The 16,348-nt window shown below is 38.8% G+C and overlaps 1 protein-coding gene across 1 annotated transcript in view; it reads right to left on the reverse strand.

Annotated features, from left to right (window-relative positions):
* Window positions 1–16,348, reverse strand: part of IL13RA1 (interleukin 13 receptor subunit alpha 1) — a 51,795-nt gene that overhangs the window by 33,331 nt on the left and 2,116 nt on the right. Inside the window, exons 2-4 of the mRNA XM_006904708.3 lie at window positions 12,650–12,789; window positions 6,636–6,774; window positions 4,764–4,884 (exon numbers count right to left, since the gene is read on the reverse strand). Coding sequence (XP_006904770.1) covers window positions 4,764–4,884; window positions 6,636–6,774; window positions 12,650–12,789 — 400 coding nt within the window. The remainder of the gene's footprint in view (window positions 1–4,763; window positions 4,885–6,635; window positions 6,775–12,649; window positions 12,790–16,348) is intronic.

The raw sequence follows: 16,348 nt of genomic DNA on the forward strand, positions 1-16,348 counted from the left end.
TGGTTCATGAATGAAAACAGTCTTTTAAAAAATAAGTTACCGCTTTGGCTAGTTTTTAGATCAGACAGGCCTGGAATGTTTTCTGTCGACAGCCAGAAACAGAAACTGAAGACACTTATGACATTTTTGTTATATAACAAAACAATGTAGATAATTTTTGTTTCAAATAATGAAAGGAAATCCTCTAATGGGCAGTCTTTGAGATCCCTTTTTCATTTTTGGACCCTGAGTATTTTACATATTCTCATAGACCCCAGATACAAACTTAAAAAAATTTTTTTTGTTGTAATTTAGAACAAATAAGAAAAGGGAAAATATTGGTTTTGAATAGATGATATTTTGGGACTTGTGAAAGTTTGGATAACCTAAGATAGACAGCATTCAGGTGCTTCCTATTAAAATTCACACACTGAAATCCTCCAGACTCACAATGCAGACATAAGGAGGAAATGGGCAAAGGAAAGACTATTTCCCAAACTCTGAAGATGATTAATGTGGTAAGAAAGTACCTAAAATTCATTGGCATGACTAGTCTGTAGCTATTAGGATCAGGCTCCTCCAATGCCAGACTATTGCTATAGTGCCACTAGTCACTGCCCTGGAACATCAAAATGACACTACATTTTTTGATTGGGGATTAGGGGAACAACTGGCAGTTTGACATAATTTAAACTTGTACATAAATCAATTCCAAGTGTCTGGTAATGAATGAACCATGTGTCTCCCTTTCTTTTGTGGTTTTGATTGGAAAGAATCTCTCTAGGGGAGAGCAGAGGAGGAGGAAGTATGGGCTATGTGCTAATCCTGCAAGGTGGGGGAAAAGGCTTGAAATTTATAGTGGCTACATCTGCAAGGGAGTGGGAATGAATAATAAAAAACAATATAACTATCATGTACTGAGTGCTTACTCTACACGTTAATGGTTAGGCATGATTCTAAACACTTTTATACAATAGCAGCCCTCACAACAACCTTAAGAAGTAGTACTATTATTACTACTCCCATTTTACAGATTATAAAAAATAAGTCTCAGAAATAAGGTACTTGCCCCAAATCACACTTTAACCGGGATTTGAACCCAGGCAGTGTGGCTCCAGAAAAGAATAAGCTACAGGATGGTGAGGGCAGAAGATACAGACTCTTTATCAGCACTGTCCAACAAAATTTTCTGGGATTATGGAAATGTTTGATATTTGTGCTGTCTAATACAGGAGTCGCTAGTCACATGTGAAATTGGCTAGTAAGACTGAGCAACTTAAGTTTTAATTTGCTTTAATATTGATTGATTTAAATTAAAATATAAATAGTCACATGTGGTTCGTGACTCCTATATTGGACAGCACAGGTCGACGCTACACAAGAGTTCACACTGCTGACCAACTCTGGTAATGTGTATGACAAGAAGTGCTATCCCTGATCGTTTTCCCCTTGGGTGCCAGTGAACCACCACTCTCTTGGGATGACCTCTTGCAGCACCTCCAATGATGGTAGATTGTGCTCTGCACAAAGGCATCAACTGAGGGCTGAAAGCCAGCCCAAGCACCGTCTGCTGTCAGCTTTGGCAAGACACGACATCAGCTTAGAGGAGGAAGAATACTTCAAGTCAGAGAAAGAAAACTGCTATTTCAAATAGGTCAGTCCAGTTTTTTTGTAATTTATTTATGGATGGGGGAGGCCTGACCCTTTTGCAATTTGCTCTAAGACTTGGTTTGTGCTAGTGTATGTCCCAAGGCACTTTCCTATTTTTGCATTATAAGAACTCCGAGGGCTAGGCCACCATCCACCTCTAGTGTCACCGGGATTCCTATATCTGGGTTACTTTCCTGAGCAGTCTGCCATGGAATAAGACACAGTTTTAAGACTTCTTTCCTTTTCTTCCCTGTCCACTCTATAGACATAGACTCTTTAAAGGTCTTCCCTGTGATTTTACCATAAATGACTCCAGGGAAAGCAAGAGGGTTTAATAGCATAATAAACATAAGGATGCTACCAACTTTAAGAATCTCTTAAAAGCCTGTAGTAACAGCTCTCTGTGGACTTCACTGCAATATCATCAGAGCCAGGCTACTCTTTTTAAGGTGTCGTTCTCTGGCCCCTTCACTAGCAATTATTTGGGAAGTCAGAGCAACTCAATTCTCCTCTCTTTTTATTCCTGAACTATAATGCTCCTGAATTGATTATCCCTAAGTCCTCACCCAAGTTCCAAATATTCTCTGGCTTTGGATCCTACCATTTGAAACTTATTTATGGAGCACCTGCCATGTGTCAGGCATTAGGGAAAACAAGACACAGATCCTGCTCTCAAGGGAAACTGCAGTCTGGGGAGGGCTACCACTAAGTAAACAGGAAATGACAACACAATGTGCTTAGTACTGTCACAGGAAAGTGCAAGGTACCATGGGACACAACAATGATGGGGCCTCCATCTAGACCCGAGAGGTCAAGGAAGGCTTTCTGGAGAAGAAGTGATGTCTGAGCTAAGATAAGGACAAATAAGAGGCATCAAGGGGACAAGGCAAGACATGGGCTGCAAGGGAACATAGAATGGTTCCACTCTTCTGTTTGAATTCCATTATTCTGTTTGAGGGTTTGAAGAGTCGGTTTGAGGAACTGAAAGCAGTGTGGGCTGGATGGTAGGGTACAAGACGGGTGGGGATGTACATGGAGGGAGATGAGACTAAGCTAGAGAGACTGACAGGAGCTAGGCCATAAAGGGCTTTGCCTGTCATGCTGAAGGTTTGGACTTTATCCCAAAGCCACCAGGAAGCCACTGAAGAAGGTTTTAAGGAAAGGCAAAACAACAGGTACCACAGGTGTGCAAGTGACATTACAAAACCTCAAAAGAGAATGATTTATGTAAGAAAAAAAACATTCCACACTCAACCACACAATCTCAGTGCTGTCTGGATTCACCTGCAGGGCTTTTCAACTTTGCCAAGAGTATCCTGTGGTACAAGTGAATGCAAACACCCAGGTAACTTTGGAGGTTTTCATTCGGGAATTCATGTGACTTTTGCATTCTATTCTATGACTTAGCCATGAGTTTTTAATATACCAAAAATAATTTTCATCAAGTCATCAGGCAAAATGGACACTCCAGGATGAAAGGCCATGTTTACCTTATAGCTTCAGAAGTCCTGGACATGGTCCTCCACACTCCATTCTCTCAGAAGTGTTTTGAATGAACAAGAGAAAGAGGAACAAGGCCATGTGGAGAGCAGATTGCTAACACTAGATATCCCACTTTACCAGCCTGCCAAAATATCCCCATTCCTCACAATACTCCTAAATGCCAGGCTCTGAGAAAACCCACATCTGTGCTATTCACCCCTTCATCAAAGCCTCACAGCCTCCCCCTGCCACACTACCCTAAGCTCAACACTAGCTTCTCACAAGTTTGTCTATACTTCTGCAACAGCCTTCATCATACACTCTTCTTTTTATATAGGTAATTGTGTTGAGCTCTGTCTCCCTTTCTACATTTTAAGCTTTAGGAACATAGAGACATGTTTCTTATCTCAGTTGCTTATTCAGTGCTTTATCCACAATGTGTGCTAATTAAAGTTTTATTGAATTGAATTGATTAACTTGGTCTTTTCTTCCTTGTTCTGTTGACAATAATTCTAGGCTCTAAAGGAAAGGAAACGATTAAAGATTAGTTTTAAAATTTAATAAATTTTGTAGCTATAGTCACAGATATCAAATAGAAGTTATTTTATGGGGAGCTAAATTACTTTTCAACCCTGGGCATGGTATAATTTTCCTTTTTTAAGGCAGACACCCATGACTCTTACAGAGCTGGTGGGAATGTAAATTAGTACAGCCACTCTAGACAACAGTTTGGCAGTTTGTTATAAAACTAAATATGCAATTACCATATGACCCAGAAAATGTATTCTTGGGCATTATTCCAGAGAAATGAAAAGTTATGTTTACATAAAAACCTCAACACAGGTATTTATAGCAGTTTCATTAATAATAACAAAAAAAGTAAAATAACCAAGGTATCCTTCGATGAATGAAAGTTTAAACAAACTGGTATAACCATATCATGGAATACTACTCATCAATAAAAAGGAATGAACTATTGATACATACAACAACTTGGATGAATCTTAAGGGTATTAATCAGAGTTAAAAAAATGTGCTGTATCATTCCATTCCAGTAACATTCTTAAAACGACAAAATTATAGAGATGAAGACATGATTTGTGGTTGCTAGAGGTTAGAGACTTAGGGAAGAGGAGGAGGAGAAAGATGCAGAGGGGGAGGGGGTATAGAGGGGAGGTGGGAATGGTTATAAAAGGGCAACTCAAAGAATCCCTGTGGTAATGGAACTATTTTATATCTACACATGTGATAAAACTGCCTAGAACTACACACACATACACATACACACACAAATGAGTGCATGTAACACTGGTAGAAGTTGAATAAGGTTGGTGGATTGTACAAACACCAATTTTCTGATTTTGATATCATACTCTAGTTATACAAGATATTACCATTGGGAGAAGCTGGGTGAAGGGTATATGGGATCTCCCTATACATTTTTTGTAACATCTCGTGCATCTATAATTATTTGTAATTTTTTTTAAAAAAGTAGTCCCCCAAAGTAGATGCATTTTCCACTGAAACAAACTGCCCATCTTCTTGGGTGTGCCAAAAATAGGCTGTTCTTTTTTTTTAACTAGGTCATATCCAAAGGCTCCCAACACCATCACAATCAGTCCTTCTCCTGTAAGTCTCCTGTCCATACTCACCAGTAGTAGAGGGTATAGTTAGTGTCAGGACTTGTGTTCCTTCCAGGGAGCCAAGTACACTTCATGTAGCTCAGGTTGTGCCAAACACATTGTAGCTCAGTCACAGCTGACTCTGGATCACCTAGAATGCCAGACAAGAGTTTAAGACCCTTCTTTCCTTGTATGGCATACTAGCCAGTCACTCTGGGCATGGGGATGAGGAGAGTGTTTCATGATGCTTTACCCAAATCTAAAATGTTCACAACTTTCTCTCTCACTTCCTGATACTCAGAAAACATCTTTATCATCATGGAGGGGACTCTAACTCTTATATCCCTAACTGGAAAGAGGCTTTAAAGGTCAAAAAATATTTCAGTAACAGGAAATGACTACAGGATTCTAAAATGAATGTGAAAATATAAACAATCCCTCTATCTACCTATATTAAAAAAAAAATTTATTGAATTATGATTTACCTTCCCGTCTTTTGATCAATGCTGACACATCTTGTGTTAAAAATTAAAAAAAGCATTCTTCCTGAAGCAATTTGAGGAAACTGTAAGCATAACATAACTCTTAGTAGTTGCCTATTGTGTGTTATGACCTTAAGAGCCTTAAAATCTTCAGTCTCCACCTCTACATAGTATTGTGAGTTAAGGCAATGTGTCTCTAAATTAAATGTCTCTGTTTAAAATGCAAACCTATTCTCCCTCAGGACCCTTGAAGTAGAACTGTATTGAGTCATCATCAACCATTTTACTGTCATAATAAAATTAGGTTTTTTTTTCAGATTTTTCGTGAAATTCCCAAAGAAATGAGAATAAGGGAGGTAAGTTGTTTTAAACTGTGCTCCCAGCCTCCTAGCAGTATGAATTTTATAATTTTACAAATATTACTTCACATACTTTTGATCAGTGCAAGACAGGTAGACAGAATGGTCTAGAGAACAAGCCATGTAGTGTTAAGATTTGGAGGTTGGAGATGGGGCCCTGAACAACCAAAAGGCAAGATAATTTTAATAGATAATAAGTACAAAGAATTTACTCTTTGCCAGGCACTATTCTAAGCACCTTTCAAAAGTCCGAGGAGGCAGGTACAATCATCATTCCCATTTTACAGATGAGGAAACTGAAGGGAGGAGGGGCTAAGTGATCTGCCTAGGGTCACACAACTAGCAGCTGGCAGGGCTGAGATTTAAACTTGAATATCTGGACTCTGGTAGTCCTGCTTTTAATCAGTATACACTACTTTCTGCATGTAACATAAAAGCCAAAAGGACCCTGAGTGATGGGTGGGAAGGCAGTTGGGAGACGATGATCAACCTGACTACTTGACGTCTTTCCTAGGGCTAGTCTTGAATTGGAATCAGGCCAGCATGCCCATTTTCCCTTTTAAACATCTTTCCCCAAAGGTATCCTGTATATCAAACTAAGCTCTCTATAGAATGAGTAAGACAGTACATATTTTGGGGTTTTCTGAGGCACTGGACCTGGATTCTGAGTACTTACAGCAACTCACTCTGTTCCCTTCTTCCTTATAAAATGAATCAGGGTAATAATAATACGTGCCTTGTTCATTAAGTTTGTGAGGCTTGATTTAGGGAAAGTGCGTATGTATGTATGTGTCATTTTCCAAATTAATAAGTGCTATATAACTATTGTTATTCAAGGCATTGTTATTCAAGGTATCTGTGAGCACCTTGAAGGCAGGGATGTCCTCATATAGATCACTACATTGCCAGTACGTAGTACAAGTGACTGGAACTTATTAGACTCAGCAAATGTTTGAAACTGAATGAATTAATGAACACTGAACATAAGCATATGTATAATTTCTAAATACCAATTTAGATTTATTCTCTAAATACCAAGAGAAATTGCTTTCAGTTGTTACCTTCGGGGGGTGAGATGCACTTTTCCACCAAAGTGCTAGGATTGTCACTTTCATTGGTGCTACACTGGGACCCCACTTGCAAACAAATCCTCTCGTTCAGAGGCACTTCTTTTGAACGATGAGTTTCTGGAGCGATTTTCTAAGGTTAAGAAATAAAAATAGGCATTGCTATAGCAAACACACAGAAATAGACTTATATAATAAAACATCAGCATGTCCATATGTGCAAAAAATGGAAAGTTATTCAATGGTATAGATGAGTCATGTCAACTTGGGGTGATTTTGCTCCCCACCCCTCCCTGAGAGACATTTGGTAATGTCTAAGAATACTTTTGGTTGTCATAACTTGAAGAGGGCTGTTACTAGCATTTAGTGGGTAAAGGTCAAGGATACTGCCAAACATGCTACAATGCACAGGACACCCTTCCCTTCCCCCAACAAGAATTACTCTGTGTCAAATGTTGGTGGGGCCACCACGGAGAAATCTTGGTATAAAGACAACTTCTGACATTTTAGATATAGAAACATCATGACATTTACTTATAAACCTACCATACTAAAATTTTCAACTGTCTAAAAGCAATTCTAAAGGAAACACAATAAGATTATCACAATTCGATTCCAAGCAGACACCGTATGCCATCAAGATCAAGGTAAATGGGACTGTTTTAAGAATCCAGTGATCCTAGTCACCTCTGAGGAGAGGAAGTAAAGAAGGGGGACCTGAGGGTCAAAGAAAGACTTTTAATTAAACATCTTCCTCTACTCTTTGACCATTTTGACTATCTCACATACACATATACATTTTAAGGGTTGCTATATGCACTGAGTATACCGCACTCTTATTCTGAAAAGTAGATAAGCTTTGTGAAACCACAGAAAGCCAACTTATAGACAGCATACAGACATAAATAAAAAATCTGGTCATTATGATTTAGAATAATGAGATTAAAGGGCTCTTCAGGAAATAAACATTTCCCAAGGTGATAGAGTTGAAATAATTAGGAATGGAACTGCTTTTAATCAGAACTCCAAGGAGTTTCCTGTTTTGCAATAGTTTCTGACTCAAGTTGGAGACAGTATTTCCTTTTATATATGTGCTGATGGTCATAAAGAGGAAAATTTGTCAGTTATCTCTATTTACCACCCTAAGGGGCTGCTCTGCCATTTTACATGCATGTTGCCAGCTGAACATGAAGGCAACTGTGAGATACTCCTAAAACCAGGACATAAAGATGCCCTCTGCAAGGTAGCTAGCAAGTCAAGAATTCATGAATCATAGCAAAGACATGAAAAAAAAAATCACATTACAGAGGCTGAACAGCTCTTAGGCCTGAGCATGACAGCACTCTGAAAAGGAAATTAGTTGGTAAGCCCTGGAAGAAAAGGAAAAAAAGTCTGTGAGCAAAATTCTGGATGAGAGACAAAAGAGAGTGATTTGCTCCATGGACATTGATTATTTCTGTCCCACCAACAAAGCTATGTGTACTCTCAGTGAGGCCTCCAGCTATTCTTAGCCAAGTACATCTTCACAACTAATTCCTGATTCCTTGCCAAGAAACCTACGTATTATTTGGCTTTCCATACAGTTGCTGTTTATAGGAACAAAACACACCAGTTAGGCTGACAGAAGGCTTTCTAGAATATTTCATTTTTATAGTTTTCATGGAAAAGTAAGAAAGTGCCCCTTGAGAGGTGAATATGTGCTGAAGAAATGAGGTTTCTCAGCCTGTGAAGTTGAAGACCAGCCCCAGGATCATGGTAAAAGTGGCAGGAGAGCTCCAAATACAAATTCCACCAACCTCACAATTTTATTAAGTACAAGTCCTACACAGTAAGTCCTCACTTAACATCATCAGTAGGTTCTGTGACTTTAAGTGAAATGAAATATAACAAAACCAATTTTACCAAAGGCTAATTGATATAAACAATTAGTTTAGTTCCTATGGTATCTCATCCACATTATGACAAAATGACATTAAATGAAAGGATGGAATTCCCAGACTTGTTGTGTACCCTAGAAGGAGCCACTCTGACCCAAGGATCCTTGATAATTCTTCTTTGGAAGTTGCATTTGCCCTGTGAGGACACGAGGGGCGAAAATGTATGGTCAAATGCTATAAGTTAGAATCACCATAAAAAAAATCTCAGTTCTCTTATTATATTAGATATTGATCCAGTGAGAGGGCTGAGGAGTTTTATTACACACATATTTTGATTATAATGAAATTATTTTAATTAAAAAAAAATTTTGTACCTAAATTTGAACCTTATGTTTTGGGCATTAGAATAATAAAATGACTTAGCAAAGAGACAATAGGGGAAAATACAGAATCATTTATTAAAATCTCTTTCAAAGCTCAAGGTAACTAATACTAAATTGGCATGAATAAAGTAGAAATCCTAATTGTCAATGACTGCCAAGTCAAGCACACCTCCCTCTATCAGACAAGGAGCTAAAGCCCTCCCAGCAGATCTTGATGAGATATATATAATGGCTCCCATGTGACTTTCAGCTATGATGACTCATTCCATTGGTAGCTAACTGATGACATTATGCTCCACCCCTCAGGGAATCTGGCCTCCTTTGAAAATTTATCAATAACCAAGGCCAGAGCTCTGAACTGATCCCTCCCCCTCAGGAACAATGTTCATTTGGCTGGATTGAACCCTTCTCAGTTGCAGATTCCTTTCTCAGAAGTAACAGAGTGCCAGCTTCAGCTCTACCTCTTTGGATGCCTAGACAGAACAACCTTTTAATTTATTCACTTGGTGAGACTTGCCTATGTCTTGGATGAAACATATCTAAAAATCTAATGCCAGATCCTTCTTCTATTTAGGTTGGGAAACTATTACAGATTACTAAAACAGTGGTGGAAGACAGCAAATTAAGATAATTTTTTATTTTTAAAAAATCATCTATGAATCCTTGACTCGTTGTAATGGTCCTCGAAACTCAAAATTGAAAATGACCTCAACGCTTTATCTCATTTAGCAATCTGAGAACATTAGATGTTCACATAAGTCCCTTAACACATACAAACGATCATAATGCTACTTCTTCAATATGCTTCAAAGGATACATGCATCCCAGTTTTGTCTGGTGATGTTAATGCTGTGTCCAAAGGACAGAAAGAGGAAAGGAAAATCATTTCCGCCATTCATTCTCAGCCTCAAGATTGTAAACTTCAAAAGATCCAGACAGGAAATCTCCCAGCACTTATTTATCACAACTGCAGTATTGATAGCCATGAATGCTGTCAAATAGCAGGGATAAAAATGGCTTTAAGCAGAAGTCACCCTTTATGGTCTCTTCAGAGGCAAAATGGAGGAAACAAGATTAAACGACAATATTAGGTTGCACCATAAGTATAACCTATAAAAGTAACAATCGCATTTGTAAAGATCTATGCACTCCAATATTCATGGCGGCACAATTTACAATAGCCAAGATACGGAAGCAACCTAAATACCCATCAACGGACGATTGGATAAAGAAATTATGGTTCATATATACAAGGGAATATTACTCGGCCATTAGAAAAATGAAATCCTACCATTTGCAACGACATGGATGGACCTAGAGGTTATTATGCTGAGTGAAATAAGTCAAACAGAGGATGATAAATACCATATGATTCCACTTATATGCGGAATCTAAGGAACAAGAACAAACTAATCAAAAACAGAGTCAGAAATATAGTGGACAATTTGGTGACACACAGAGGGCGGGGTTTGGGGGGCTGGGAGAATGGGGTGAAGGGTTAAAGAAGTACAAATCAGTAGTTGATAGTTGATCACGGGGATGGGGAGCACGGCAGAGGGAATGCAGTTAGCATTAATATGTTGGCTAAGTGGAAAGCCAGGGGAGGGAGGAAGCAATTGGGGGGGGGATCGTTTTATGAACTATATGGATGTCTAAACAATGTACTGTATACTTGAAACTAATTTAAATAAATAAAAATTTTTAAAAATTGCCAATCGCTTCTGGTTCAAACTAACAATAATAATAATAATAATAAGAGTTAACAACTATTGGATACTAACTCCATATCATGTGTATTACAAATATTGTCTCCTTTTAATACACATCCCCTTCATGTAAAGTAGGTACAGGTGACCCTTGAACATAAGGATTGGGGGCACTAAATCCTCATGTAACTTTTGACCTATAGTTGACCCTTTGAATATACGGATTCAACCAACCACGGGTCAAAAACAGTATTTTCGATTCACAGTTGGGAAACCACTGTTGGGAATGAGAAAATACTGTTTTTCATCAGCGATTGGTTGAATCTGCAGATACTAAACTGGCACATACCAAGAGTCAACCATATTTATTGAAAAAATTCACGTATAAGCGAGCCTGTGCAGTTCGAACCCATGTTGTTCAAGGGTCATCTTTACTGTTATTAGATAATACCTGCCAGCCTTTTACAAACAAGGAAATGGAGGCTCAGAGAGGTTAAGTGACTTGTCTAAGATCACATAGCTTGAAAAGGGACGAGACAAAATTTCAAATCCAATTCTGATTTCACTACCTCCTAAAGTTACTTTTAAGTTTAAATTTCTGTAAGTATACTGAGGCATTAACCCTGTTTCTAAACTAAAATATCATGTCTACCTGACTGATCCTTAAGCATGGTTGACCTGTCAGAATAAAAGGTGACCTCCCCTCGGGGTTTCAATTAGATACTTAGGGAGACTTAAGGGTCTTTCCTGGAATTTCTCAAGACTGAACTACAAAAAGTTGCTACTAACACTCCAAATGCTTAAAGCCCTTCCTTAGGAACAAGAGGAAGCCAACATTGTGAAAAGGGGAACTTGACTACTAGTTTCACATGGGAGAAGTATTACAGGCTTCCCCATTTAGAAGACCTCTTTTACAATGTACATGCTTTTGACTCAATTCTTTATCAATTAACACCTAAACCTTAATTAACACCTTAGCAAGAAAAGGGCCAAGAAGGCAGATTAGCAAATTTCCCTCCAGTGAAAGAGCTTGTTCTATCCTTACTTTATTAAGCCTTCACATACATTATTTTTCTGTGTCTCAGCAAGCCAGGGGAGTAAAGCCACACTTTACACACAAGGAAATTGAGGCTCAGAGAGGCCTTTTCAATCTAAGTAATTTACTCCAGGCCGCTGAGCTAGCTGAGTGGCACACCAGCTAGAATCTAATTCTCCTTAGACTCTTCCTGCCACTTAGCTACTTGAACATGGTGATTCACATTCACTGCTAATAACAATTTCTCACTTGGCTCCCTCAAAATCCTGGAAAAAGTCAACCCCAAACACTCCCCCTCCCTCACACACCCCCACTGAAAGAAGGTATAAAGATATGAGACAGATCTGAACAGATGTTACATACTTTGAAGAACCTGTCAATTAGAAGGGGCTACAAACCAATAAAGCCCAAGAGAAAATTCCATTGAATAAGATTATCATAAAGAACCCAAAATTATCCAATCTTGTTAACAAAAATTCACTTAAATCAGTCGACTATATCTCACTGGAAAGGCTGAAAGTTCCTCTCATTTTTCCTCAGGCATCAGGAAACCTAGTCGACCTCACCAACATCTAATTTTTTTTTCACCTTCCATATGGCCATTTGCTTTGAATCACATACTTCTTGCCTATCTGTGCATGTGATTAGCAAGATGGTGAATGTGAACATTCCCTGAGAAACTGAAAGTGTTACATAGATACAAGGTGACAGAGGGGAATACAGGAACCAATTTAACATAATTATTTGTTGAGTGCCTAATAAATAAAGACATCTAGTATTTCCTATCAGAGAATCTCAATTACATTTTATTATCACATAATTAGCAATTATTTTCAAATGTGCAATTTTGTCAACAGTTGTTTCTGTAATTTTCCTAGTTAAAATGTGGACACAGCCCTCAAATAAAATTTTTACTTTGAAGTAAGATTAGAATTTAGCTTATTCTTGGCTTCAATTCATAGTGTTCCCTTTACCTCATCAATGCCATATGTTCTAGAAAACTTACCTTATCCTGCTTATTGCCAAAATGACTGAAATACCACAGACTACAATTCGGGCTGGCTCTCTCAGGAGGATTCCATGTCCATATTACTGTGCAGAGGTTTTCAACAGAAACACTCAAATTCGTCACTGGTGGCTGAGTTTCTGTTCAAAGCACAAGAAATAAGTTTATCATCAGCCAGTGTTTTTAGTGATTCACTTAATTCATTCCTCTAAGTCCTAGAGGCCAAAAATAAGAACACTGAGTAAAAATATCAAACATTTATTTACACTCCACATATTCATCCATTGAATCCTCACAACTACCCAAGGGTAGTAAATGGGCGAGCTGGGATGCAAACCCAGAAAGTGTGGCTCCAAGGCCACATTCTTAACTACTTGGTATACTGTGAACACAGAGAAGAGTATATTCTTACATTGCTAAGTTTTCTTGCTGCAGGAATTTGGGGGCCCCTACACTTGGGACCCACTTCTCCATCAATACTGATATTTCTATCTCAGTAGTTCTGCCAGTGAGCTAAAGCAGCTCATTGCTAATCATGCTTGCTAACATGATCTAGTAATCGTTTTTATAACTTTTCTTAAAAAGTACTGAGAAAGAGATTTAACAGCCCTTGCTGCTCCCCTCAGGTCTGACACTAAACAACTAGAATTGTAGCTTTGACTAATCTGAAGAAGGAGGAAAAGAAGAGAAACTGTGAACCAGTACCTTAAAAATGTTTCATTTGGAGAAAACCCCGCACTGTCTCCACCAAATATTTACTGACTATTATTTTGGACCCAGCTCTAAGATCAGGGAAAAGAGTTCTACCACTTCTGCCAAATACAGGGAAATACATTGGGGCATGGGAGAGAAAATATTTCAAACTTTTCTGAAAACTTCTCCTGAGACCAGGACTACCAAAACCATCCCCCAGACACTAGGTGAGGGGTGTATAGAATGCTCTGTCCTATCTTTGCAACTTTTCCGTAAATAGAAAATTATTCTAAAATAAAGTTTATTAAACTAATTTTAACCCCACCCCAAATTGTCTAATGTGGCAAACTTAATCATTATTAATTATTTGAGGACAACAGTTATATTATCAGTCGATAGAGTTATATTTTATACTCTATGACAACACTTTGGAGTGCACTGGGCTTCTTACATAATCTGAAATACACCATTTCCTTTCTCTTTAACTGAACAGAAAAATTCCATGTATCCCAAAATTATCAACCCCACAGGCCTATGTAGTTGGGATTTCCCCCAACAGTTAGCTTTATACATAGAAGCCTGCAAAAGCCCTTGACTCTCAATATTAATTCCCTCTGTCCTGACTACTACCATTAGCTTTTCTGTAAGATAGATCAGAGGCCAAGGTGTGAGGAGGAACAGCCTACAGCAGACCAAGTCCTTGTGGAAATAAGGAATTCCAATTGCACTGCATTCAAACCCAGCTAGTGCCAGGGAGCACCAATGGCTCAGGCAACAGTGCTAGTGTTAGAGTGTACAGCTATTCTGTTTTGGCCTTTCTAACATCACATCAATGATGTTTTTGAAAACAAATCATTTGTCAGGTATAGAGCCTCTAATAAAAACCTGCTCCTACTGAAGACTACTATCTACTTTAGGATTATCTACCTTATTCTGCCGGTTCCAGAACCACAATGCAGCAAACTTCCTAACACTACCTTCCCACCTACCTCCCACTCCCACATAAAACTTGAAGCCATGCTAATAAAATATTACCAATTTATGGTTCACGTAAATCAGACCCCAATTTTCAAGGTAATTTAAGACCTTTCTAAGTCTATTTTTTAACCTCAGTGTTTTAATAGAACAGTAGCCTGCCCTGTTTCCAATCTTGCAAATAGGTTTAATTTTTTCTCCATCTGTTTTGAAGTATTCTTTAGTCAGATCTTCTCATTGTTTTTGCATTTTAGGCTCCTTGTGGCTATCTGTCAACCTTTTTTTCCCACCTAATGGTTCCTTCTATTCCTCTTGAGATTTTTCTACTTCCTATACTTTAACACACACACACACACACACACACACACACTGAAACTTTAAATACAATGTCCAAATGTTTAAATATATATGAATACGTGTGTATGTGTGTATAATACATCCAGACATCTACATAAATAAGTGAAGACTGTGCTTTTCATAAAGGTCTCTAACAGCTGCCCCAGTATAGTGCAGTGACCAAGAACATGGACTCTGGAGCCAAACTGCCTGAGTTCATATGCCAGCTCTGCTACTTACTAGCTGGCAAGTTATTTAACCTCTATATGCCTCAGTGCTCTCATCTATAACATGAGGGTGATCATAATAACCTAACAATTCTTATGAATATTACATAAGTTAATACAGATAAAATGCTCAGAACAGTGCCTGACACAGAGCAAGTGCAAGATAAATGTTAGCTAGCTGCTTTCTTTCTTTTTTAAGAGACAAAACAGTTCTAAAAAACTGCTTTGGTTTTCTCTAGAAGTAATATGTGCCTGTGGCCTTTGAGACAGAATATGTATCTCTTGTGCCTGGTAAGCTTTCCTTAGGCATCTAATTTCACCTATTTCTTAGAGGTTGATCATCGACTTCAGAAAGTGAAATGGGAAGGAGAGAGGGACTCAAATAGCTCCCCTGACTGAACTTCAAACCTCAAGCGAGTCTGTATGGTCATCTAGCACAATATCCTATTCTAATTAGAAATCAACATGATCAAGGCTCATTCAAATAATAAGGCATGTTGCTTAGCTAATAGTTTTGCATGCATGTTTTGGGAAAAGTTAAGGAAATCACAAGAATCACATATGAGTAAGCCATCTCCTTCCCTTACATCTACTCAGTCATCAACCTCTGTGCATTTTTTCTTGCAACTGTCATCAATCACACTAATGTGCTCTGCTTGGCCCTGGTAAGCAGACAGACACCAGTAATTCATTGTCCAAGACAGGAAACATTCACAGCACATCTTTCTAATGGACACCTTCACACCTAGATTCAGGCGTAGCTTCCCACTCCAGCGATTCCCCTCACCCTATCAAATCTCCCTGATGCTTCTCCTCCAGTGTCATTTCCCTCATGCTTCCCCTTGCTCAAAACCTATAAGAGCAAATGAAGCTCTTCTGCTTGGACTGACTTTGCGGATGCGCCCTCCTGCCAAGCTACATTCTCTGTTGACCACAAAAGAACACTCTAACCCTCTCACTTCAAGGTCTCTGCTCCTGCTTCCTCAACCACCACCCTCGCCCCAGCTATGAGAATAACTTCTCCTCCACCTATTCAAATTCCACTCACCCTAAAGATCTAGCTCAAGTTTTACCTCTTCCATGAAAATACCAGCCCTTTTGTTTCCCCTCTCCTGAATGCCTATAGTACTTATTGTTTGGACCACACAGTCTGGCAAATATAAAGTGAGCCTCCAAGCTATGATCGTTCGTTTCTTAACAAATGGCCTGTACATACTTTCATGGGTCTCAACCAGTCCTGCCCTGCTACTCTGGGAGGCTCCCAGCTCCTCTCTCAATCGAGGACTTCCCTCACTTCTAATCAGATAGGCACTGAATACAGCGGTAAGGGCCTGGTTTATGAAATCAGGCTGCCCAGGTTAGAAGCCTGGCTCCTCTAGTCTACTAGCTATGAGACTTCAAGCAAGGCTCTTAGCCTCACTGTGCCTCAGCTTCCTCATATACAAAATGGAACTAATAACAGCACCTA

The sequence above is a fragment of the Pteropus alecto genome, unplaced genomic scaffold (assembly GCF_000325575.1).
Source record: "Pteropus alecto unplaced genomic scaffold, ASM32557v1 scaffold280, whole genome shotgun sequence".
Classification (NCBI taxonomy): domain Eukaryota; kingdom Metazoa; phylum Chordata; class Mammalia; order Chiroptera; family Pteropodidae; genus Pteropus; species Pteropus alecto.